Raw genomic sequence first — 9,406 nt, forward strand, 5'->3', positions numbered from 1 at the left:
ATGACTTTGAGTTAGGTTTGACCTGCCATGTGCAAAATGCCTAGAGCCAATTGGACAAGATGTCCTAGATCTGACAGATGTCACGGTCCAGATGGACTGGAGAGAGTTCTGGCTAAGGATTGGTTGTGAATAGGCACTTCAGAAGAGGAGTTAACTCCAGAAAAGGAGTAAGAGAGAGAAAGGAAAAAAATCTAGATTGGGGGGCTGGGAAGGTGGCTCAGTGGTAGAATGCTTGCCTTGCATGCCTGAGGTTTTGGGTTCGATTCCTCAGCACCACATAAGCAAAAAGAAAAAAAGCCAGAAGTGGCGCTGTGGCTCAAGTGGTAGAGCGCTAGCCTTGAGCTAAAGAGCTGAGGCACAGCGCTCAGGCCCAGAGTTCAGGCCCCAGGACTGGACCCCCCCCCAAAAAAAAATCTAGATTGGCTAGAATAGAGTTGGGACAGGGAGCAAGGACAAGGATTGCAATAGGAAGATACTGATAACAAAAGTTTAATGTAGTGGCCAGCAGGAAATGGTGTCACATGCCTGTATTCCCAGCCCTCATGATGCAGAGACAAGAGGATCAAGAATTAGAGGCTACCCTGGCCAACAGAGTAAGTTTGGGGCTAGCATGGACTATGGACTACATAGCAAAGACCTGTCTCAAAAAAAAAAAAAAAAGAATAATCAAAAGCTAAGCCAAATGAGTGCAAAAACAAGAACCATAATAGGGCTGGGAAGGTAGCTCAGTGGTAGAGCGCTTGCCTTGCATGCCTGAGGTCCTGGGTTCGATTCCTCAGCACCACATAAACAAAAAAAAGCCAGAAGTGGTGCTGTGGCTCAAATGGTAGAATGCTAGCCTTGAGCTGAAGGGCTGAGGGACAGCGCCTAGGCCAGAGTTCAGGCCACACGACTAGACCTCCCCCCCAAAAAAAGAACCATAATAATGTCAATTAGGACACCACTGGCAATCTTATGAAGAGTAAATGAGCAATTTCAGCCAATGAGGCATTCAAAAAGCTTGACCCAGAAGGGAAGGGAAAAGAAAGAGCAACAATCTGGAGTTATTGATGCCTTAAAAATGGGGATATGGACAGAGCTCCATCAGGCTTAGAGAGGACATCCATGGTGAGAGAGGGGATTAACTGAAGAACAAGAGCCATGGTAAAGATAGCAGGGAACCCAGGACGCCTAGGTTCCAGACCCAGATTGTTTCTGTTCCACAGTGCCTTCTTCTAGGTGACAATCCAAGAAGGGGCTGGGAGTTGTGGAGAGCTGGGAGACTCCAGCTTAGAAAACTTAGAACCAGGCCTTCCCTTCAAACGACAACTGCATAGACAGTGGAAGCATCAGCAGAAACCACTTCGGACAGCCGTCGGGGTCTTCTGAGGGCCATTTGGTCCAGATTGGCATAGTGCAGGCTCTGAAGGGGGCAGAGCAGGGGAGGAAGCCAGAACCATCTCAGCAGCCCAGCCCATTGGAGCCCAGTGTTTCCAAAACCATGTCACACCGGCTGGCTTAGAACTTTGAGTCCTGCCTCAAAAGTCCCCTTGGTGCTTTTTTTTCTTGATCCACTTTCCTCAAGGATTCTAGCCAACCCCCTTAAAATCTCCAGTCCCTTACCGGTTCCTGCTCCAGGTTTCCTGGAATCTTGGGTTCTCCCTCCAGTCTGGGCCTCTGGGGCTCAACATTCACGTACAGAGCTATGTGGGAGGGATAGAGCTGAGGGACGGAGAGAAGGTGACCAACACATCTGCTTCCAGCCAAGACTCTGACTGGAGAATGAAAGGGCGGGCAATGTTTGGGTAGGAGAGGGGAGATGGGGGAGAAGTTAGTCTCACCAGATGTGGAGAGTGGTCCAGGCGGCTGCGGGGGGCAACGCCTGTAAGGGAGTATGAGTCTTTTGAGAGTCACCCATCTTGTCGCGCTGGTTCTCCTCGGCCGCAGGCGGCGCCAACGACAATTCTGCCACTTGCCGGCTCTGACCAGCAAAACAACTTAGGCTCCTCCCAGACAGAAAGTCCTGCCCACGCCCTCGCTCTGATCCTCTCTGCGCCTCTAGTTTTTAGTTCTCCAGCCAGCATTCCACATGTTCCAAGTCCACATGCTCCGGCCTCCAGATCTAGGTAGTTCTTTCCTTTGCGAAGGTTTGGGGCCTGCCCCTCCCGCCTCCGGTTTCGCCCCGACTCAACCCGGCCCCGCCCCACGTGCTCACCTGCGCCGCCACCAGACCACGCCCAGCGCTCCCAGTCCCAGCATCAGCCCTGCGCCCATCAGCGGGATCAGAACCTGGGGATACACAGACCCTGGGGCGGGAATCGGGGTAGCAGGGAAGGATGGCCAGGTCAGGGGCACGATCAGGTTAAGTACAAGCAAATTAAATCCCCTGGTGGTATGTACACCTACCGTGGGTAGGCCCCAAGGCCTTGCAATAGGCCCTGTCCCCCAGGACTTGAAGCACGGTCCGGCTCTCATTCTCTTGGCGACCCTTGCAGTAAAAAGTGCCCGAGTCCCCAGCGCTCAAGAGCAGTTCCAGCCTCCGAATACTAGTGCCTAGGGGGCGGAGGCGGCCAGCAAAATGCTGCAGAGGGTGCACTGTTGGGGTCCCACTGGAGGAGTTCCACAAGATAGGGCGGCGACCTTTAGACAGGCCTTTGCAGGCCGGGAAGCTAGGCGCCCAAGCCCAGCGGGTGGGGTGCAAGACCCCCACGCAGGAGAGATTCACCCGGTCCCCTGGGTGGCCTTGCAGAGAAGCTGGTGGGGAGGGTGGGGGAGACAGACATGGTTAGTTAGACGACATTTCCTTACTCTGCCCGGATCATTTCACACACACACACACACACACACACACACACACACACACACGGGGGGGGGGGGGGGGGGGGGGGAGGGTGCTACCCTGTCTTGGTCTTTCTCCTCCCATTCCAACTTTCTCAAGGATAGCTTACCCAATGGGTCCCCGTTGGCCTTCCATAACAGCAGAGGCAGCAGCTGCAGAGCCAAGGCCATGACAAGAGGTAGTGGGGAGAGGGAGCATGAATCAGCTGGGGAAACCGGAGGGAAACTGGGGGTGTCGGGGGTGGGAGTTCTCGGGACTGGGGGCTCAGATAAGAGCAGGGGCATGGCCACCAGTCCCATCCCTCTGGAAATCCTCACAAGCAAAACCCACAGCCTTCAAACAGCGTCCCTGGGCCACTTGCACGAGCACTTTGGCCTTAACTCCTGCACTGTGGCCGTGACTGTGGGCACCACGAATTCTGGAGATCAGCTGCTTGAATTCAATTCCTGAATTTGCTGTGGGAGAGGGACAAATTGTTTAACCTCAGTAACATAGAGATAAAAACATCTATTTCATAGGGCATTGTGAGAATAAAATAATGTAAAATGCCTGGAACAATAGCTGGCTTATAGGAATGTTATTTAAGTGCTACAATGATTACTACTCCCATTCTTATTTTAGCTTCTACCTCATCTTCATGCCCACACTTGTCCCTCCCCACCCAGGGAGCCACACCCAAGTTGAGTAGGATGAGGTCCCAAGAAAGAATCTTCTGTGGGCCTGAGGCAGTAGGTGTGATCCTCCTAGAGGTACAGCATAGTTGTTGCCCCCTTCTCCTATGATATCACAGAAACCCTCCATGAAGTCACAAAACCTTCATCCAGTGGCTGATCAAGGATTGGGAAGGCCGAGTTTAGACTGAATCGAGATTAATTTGGCTTCTTCCATCCTCAATTTCTGCCTGAATGATCTTATCAGGGCCCCCCCAGAGACCCAAAGTTGGCAGTTAACCCGAGCCTCATCCCATTGCCCATTTCCTAGGAATCAACAGACGCTACTCCTATAGTCATTTAAATCACAGAGGCCTTTGTTGATGCTCCTTTGGAGGACTGGGTAGTTGGGGCTCTCAGCTGGGTGGTCCTGAAACCAAGAACCAAAATGGAAGTGGCCCTCCTCCATCCCTCCCAACCCTACTTCCCACCCCGGCCTGACCAGCCCCTCCCTACCTCTTGTCTTTTTTCTCTCTGGTCAGCTGTGTGTAAATGTGGAGGGAGGTGTCAGCAGAGGCAGGGAAGGGAGGGGCCTTTGGGATTATAAATTCCAAAAAGTCCACTCAACTCCCAGAGCTGGATCCCTGAAAATCTACTCTGCTAGCTGCCAGGGGTGCTACCATTCTCAGGACCTTCATCATGAAAGGCTTTCTGCTGCTCACCTTGTCTGCTCTGTTCTGTTGGGTCTCAGGTGAGTACCTGGGAGCTCCAAGGACCTGGTTGTCTGTCAGACCTTGATCCTCTGCCTTACGCATTCTGCCATGCTACCTACCCACTGCTTAAGATCCCGAACCATCTTTCAGCCCCACCTTTCTCAGTTCTCTGGCGCCTCCAGGACCAGCACACTCTGTAACAGGCTCCTTGCTCCATTTCTTAAAAACCTAGGGTCTCCATGTCACATTGCTTCTCACTCCCAAGAATGACCTGCTTCCTTACTCAGTAGAGCTCTTATTTTCTACTTGAAGGGCCTCCTTTTCTGGAAATTGGCAGCTAATTCCCCAGCAAGCCCCATTTCAATAGGTAGCTCTTTCTCCGGTTCCACTTACCTGACCTCTCCTCCAGTCTCTTACACTCTTCAGGGTGTCCTCTGAGACATAAACATTCAAGTCCAAGCTCCCCTTGGACTCCACGTACTTCATCGTGGACTTACACATTCAACAGTGGTCCTTCTAGTGCATCCCTGCTCCTCTGTGGGTGCCATACCCTCACTCTTACCATGGATACAAAGCCTTCTGGATGGTTCCAGTAACCTTAAGAGCTTCCCAGGGAACCAGTGAGTTTTTCTGAGGCTTCTAGAGAGGAGATTCTAGAGGGAGGTGGGTTTTCTGGGGTGGCACCCACCAGGCCTCTTCACCCTTGGACTGACCTTTTTACCAAACTTTGTCTGCTTAAATCTTGAATTCATGGAAGCAGGAACCTTGAGGGTATCACCTTCGCTATTTCTCCTTTCTACTTGGGTGCAAGCACTAAGAATCTGATGATATGTCTCCCAGGTATGCCTTCATCCTGGGGAGCGGTAACAGAGCGCATTCAGGACTGGTCTCTTCCCACACTCCTGGCAGCCCTACGGGGTGAGGAGTCAATTGCCGAGCCTGGCCACCAGGGGCTTTCTTGAAGCCTCCATTCTAAACCGTTTCTGAAAGCCTTGTTTGTAACTCCGGTAAACCTCCTCTCATGCTTTTGATTTTTCTTCTGTTGCAAAACTCCACCCCCCACCATACATACCTCTCCCCCATTCTTTCACCACGATTTCCTCACACTCCAGCTTATCTCCAGCCTCCTGTTTTTGTTGGTATCTGTGCTCCTGTTGACTCATCCCAAATGAGATGGCGCAGAGAAGATATTTGCAGTGTGAGCTTTTCACAACTCCACCCTCCCCGGCTGCCCACTTTGCACTTTCACCACCTCACTCACCTGCCTTGTCCCTAGGTCCTACCAAACAAGTCAGAGTACCTCCTTGATGAGCTCTGCTCCACTCCCACTCCCAGCTCAGCATCTCCCCAGGTGGCTCAGATTCCCCATCAACCTTAGCCTGACTTGTGTCTCCCCAGCTGATATTCGCTGTCACCACTGCAACAAGGTCCCTGTGCTAGGCTGTGTTGACCGGAAATCCTGTCTCCTGGAACAAGGACAACAATGTGTAACAACAAATGTGTACCTAGGTAACATACCCTTATTTGAAGGGAGCAGGTGGGAGACTAGATGTCTGGAACTGAGGTTAAGATTGAGACAATGGGCTGGGAAGGTGGCTCAGTGGTAGAGTGCTTGCCTTGCATGCATAGGCCCTGGATTCAATTCCTTAGCACCACATAAGCAGAAAAAGCCAAAGTGGCGCTGTTGCTCAAGTGGTAGAGCTCTAGCCTTGAGCTGAAGAGCTGAGGGACAGTGCCCAGGCCCAGAGTTCAAGCCCCACAACAAACAACAAAAAAAAGATGGAGACACAACAGAGAATTACAGTAGTGATATGGCCAAAGATGATTGTGTGCCAGGCACTGACCTATATCTTTACGTGTACTGTTTCAGTAAATGGTCACGATTGCCCTATAATATAAATGCCAGTATTATACTGAGAAGATAGACTAAAGAAAAACAAAATCAGTAACAGACCCATAGCCTTGTTGCTGGTAATTGCTAGAAGCAAGATTGGGGTTCGGGATAAGGAAGTACAAGAGGAAGATAAGTTGCCAGGAACCAATGGTTCACACCTGTAATCTCAGCTACTCAGGAGGCTGAGATCAGAGAATTACGAAGCCAGCTCAGATAGGAAAGTCCTGAGACTCATTTATCCTCAATGAATAACAAAAATCCAAAAGTGGAGTGCGGCTCAAGTAGTAGAGTGCTAGTCTTGAGTGGAAAAAGCTAAGGAACAGTGCCCAGGCCCTGGATTAGACTCATCTTTTTTAAAAGGCAAGAATAAAGTGGGTGGGTGTCCAGAATGTGGAAGGGACATAGGTTTGCCAAGTACCTATCCTTGCTTACCTACCTATCTACTCCTACCCCCAGGGAAGATGTGGCTTTACAGCAAATTGCGCTGTGGCACACGAGAAGAGCCTTGTATGGAAGCCTTCAATGGAACCATCCACAAGCTGGGCCTGAACTATAACACCACATGCTGCACCAAGGACAGTTGCAACAGCCTGGCCCCTCGTGCCACTCCTGGCCTGGCCCTGGTCTTCCTCACTTCCTTCGCAGGCCTGGGCTTCTGGTTGCTGCACTGAGGCTTATTCTATGACTGGGCCTCCTCCTACTTGCCTTCGTCTGAGCCTTTTTCCCAGTGTCCCCAGAGCCTGGCTTCCCCACCCCTGAAGCATTTCCCAAGTCCCTTCCCATTTCTTCAATGACACAGAGCCCAAAGCGGTCTCCCTGGCCATCCCTCCCACCTCCGTGGAAACCTCCATTCCTATTTTTCCCGAGTCCTTACCCATTTCCCTCTAAACCACTTCACATTCTCCCCTGGCCGTAATGGGCTCCCACTTTGTCTCCAGCACTCTACTGTGCCCTCTTCAAGGAAGGACTGGGAATCTGGGCCTGTGGTATGGGGCTTCCATCCTGTCCCCAGAAAGAACCCGATGATCTCTCTGCATGGGGCTGATTCTCCAAACCCTCTATCACCTCTTTCCATTTTGAGTAATAAATGTCTGTGTATGACAAGTTGTGTATTTACTGTCAGACCTAAGTGTTAGGGTCCCTTCCAGCCCTCTATCCCCAAGAATCCTTCAAGGAGTTTCCATAGAAGGCTGGGGTAAGAGGAGAAACAGGTTTTTCAGGCCTCTGTTCTCCCTGTATCCGAGGGTGGCACACAGGCCCCAGTGTTTGGAGAAACAACCCTTATCCTAAATTTAGGGCCACACCCTGGTGTACTGCCAGGAAGAAGGTGCAGTCAGTCTAGCTTGAGGGGGGGGGGGGGGGGCAAAGAAGGGGAGGAGTGTATGAGGAGGGAGGTTCTGGGCCTTTTGTTCTCAGTCTGTCAGGTCTCACCCAGCCTGGATGCTAACTGGTGTATTCAATCCTCTCTCCTATTATACAATTTACAATTCCTTTTGCATGACTCAAAATAATCCTTTCAGGAGCCAAGTAGCAAATGGAGGAAAGGGGGAAAAACCTAGTCAGCCAGTCTCATAAAGTCCTGTTTACCTCTCTCAGAGATTCTCATTGCAAAGGAAGAGTCTCCTACCTAACCCTACTAACAGCTTCAAAGAATTGTTGAGGGCAGATATTTTTTTATTCTCCTTGGAGGTGTTATTTTTTTTTTTGAAAATACTGTACAGAGGGGTTACAATTACATGGGCAAGGTAATGAGTACATTTTTTTTTTTTTTTGTCGGTCGTGGGGCTTGAACTCTGGGCCTGGGCGCTGTCCCTCAGCTCTTCAGCTCAAGGTGAGCGCTCTACCACTTGAACTACAGCGCCACTTCCGGTTTTCTGGTGGTTTATTGGAGATAGGAGTCGCACGGTCTCTCCTGCCCGGGCTGGCTTTGAACCGCGATCCTCAGATCTCAGCCTCCGGAGTAGCTAGGATTACAGGCGTGAGCCATCGCCCGGCGATGAGTACATTTCTTATCAAGCATTGTTGCCTCTTTGTTTCCCCTTCCCATCCCTTCCCATCTCCCCTCCACCCCCCTGCTCCTGGTGTCATTCTTTTAGGTAGTATTTCTCTCCTGGGCGTGTCCCTTAGCTCTTCAGCCCAAGGATAGCACTCTACCACTTGAGCCACAGCACCACTTCTATCTTTTTCTGCTTATGTGGTGCTGAGGAATCGAACCCAGGGCCTCATGCATGCAAGGCAAGCACTCCCACTTTGTCTCCAGCACTCTACTGTGCCCTCTTCAAGGAAGGACTGGGAATCTGGGCCTGTGGAATGGGGCTTTGATCCTGTCCCCAGAAAGAACCCGATGATCTCTCTGCATGGGGCTGATTCTCCAAACCCTTTATCACCTCTTTCCATTGAGTAATAAATGCCGCCTTCCCAGCCCCAATCGTTCTTTCTTTTTTGCTTGAAATCAGAGCTCAGTCCCTGAGCTTTTTCAACCAATTCTAGCACTCTTCCACTTTGAGCCACAACACATTCTGGTTTTCTGGTGGTTAGTTGGAGATGAGTCTCACATCGGGGTTGGGAAGGTAACTCAGTGATAGAGTGCTTGCCTTGCACACACGAGGCCCAGTTCGATTCCTCACCACCACATAAGCAGAAAAAAGCCAGAAGTGGTGCTGTGGTTCAAGTGGTAGAGCACTAGCCTTGAGCTGAAGAGCTGAGGGACAGCGCCCAGGCCCAGAGTTCAGGCCCATGACCAACCAAAAAAAAAAAAAGAGTCTCACAGAGTTTCCTACATGGGCTGGTTATGAACCATGATTCTCAGATCTCAGCCTCCTGAGTACCTTGGATTACAGGTGTGAGCCACTGGCGCCTGACATAAGGAGTATAGCTTTGCGATTAAGTCCACCAGTGTACTGCAAACCTATAAACTGTTATGCCAAGGTTGCAGGACCCCCACCAAGAAGACCACCGAGAGTCAGACTCTACAGCTGTTTTATTTAAACGGGCTGCAGCCGGGGCCTCGCCCTACACTACAACACAGTGGAGCCCAGGAGGAGAGGCCCGAGCTAAGGATTTGCAGGTCTTATAAAGGCTCACAATCAGGTGGTTAGCACCATGTGTGTGTTGCTGTGCTCTGAAACAAGCAACAAATGGTCACTGCCTCAAGTACTTTAACCCTTCAAAACTATGAGCTGGATGCTCCCATATTACTCCTTCCAACTTTCCATCAATAAAAGAATTTTTCAGTCAGCTCTAGAATGGTCAATAGATTTTAATGGCTTACAGAGGAGTGTTTGACTTCTCACCTTGGATGTTCAGAGCTCCCTCATTCCCTTCCCTATCC

The 9,406-nt window shown here is 50.7% G+C and overlaps 2 protein-coding genes across 3 annotated transcripts; one reads left to right on the forward strand and one right to left on the reverse strand.

Annotated features, from left to right (window-relative positions):
• Positions 1-849: 849 nt before the first annotated feature.
• Positions 850-2,988, reverse strand: Mpig6b (megakaryocyte and platelet inhibitory receptor G6b). 2 transcript variants are annotated; one of them, XM_042684198.1, is made up of 6 exons: positions 2,928-2,988; positions 2,386-2,733; positions 2,195-2,285; positions 1,821-1,861; positions 1,603-1,682; positions 850-1,402 (listed from the first exon to the last, which is right to left on the reverse strand). In XM_042684198.1, the coding sequence occupies exons 1-6, from the start codon at positions 2,986-2,988 to the stop codon at positions 1,298-1,300; spliced, it is 726 nt and encodes a 241-aa protein (XP_042540132.1). In that variant the 3' UTR covers positions 850-1,297. The 2 variants fall into 2 exon arrangements, with proteins under 2 accessions (XP_042540132.1, XP_042540133.1); XM_042684199.1 differs by lacking the exon at positions 2,195-2,285 and having other exon boundaries at positions 1,603-1,701.
• A 1,131-nt stretch (positions 2,989-4,119) lies between these two features.
• Positions 4,120-7,130, forward strand: Ly6g6c (lymphocyte antigen 6 family member G6C). Its single transcript, XM_042684298.1, has 3 exons — positions 4,120-4,219; positions 5,580-5,690; positions 6,532-7,130. The coding sequence occupies exons 1-3, from the start codon at positions 4,168-4,170 to the stop codon at positions 6,744-6,746; spliced, it is 378 nt and encodes a 125-aa protein (XP_042540232.1). The 5' UTR covers positions 4,120-4,167; the 3' UTR covers positions 6,747-7,130.
• Positions 7,131-9,406: the final 2,276 nt, after the last annotated feature.

The sequence above is a fragment of the Dipodomys spectabilis genome, unplaced genomic scaffold (assembly GCF_019054845.1).
Source record: "Dipodomys spectabilis isolate Male_0828 unplaced genomic scaffold, ASM1905484v1 ptg000085l, whole genome shotgun sequence".
Lineage (NCBI taxonomy): Eukaryota > Metazoa > Chordata > Mammalia > Rodentia > Heteromyidae > Dipodomys > Dipodomys spectabilis.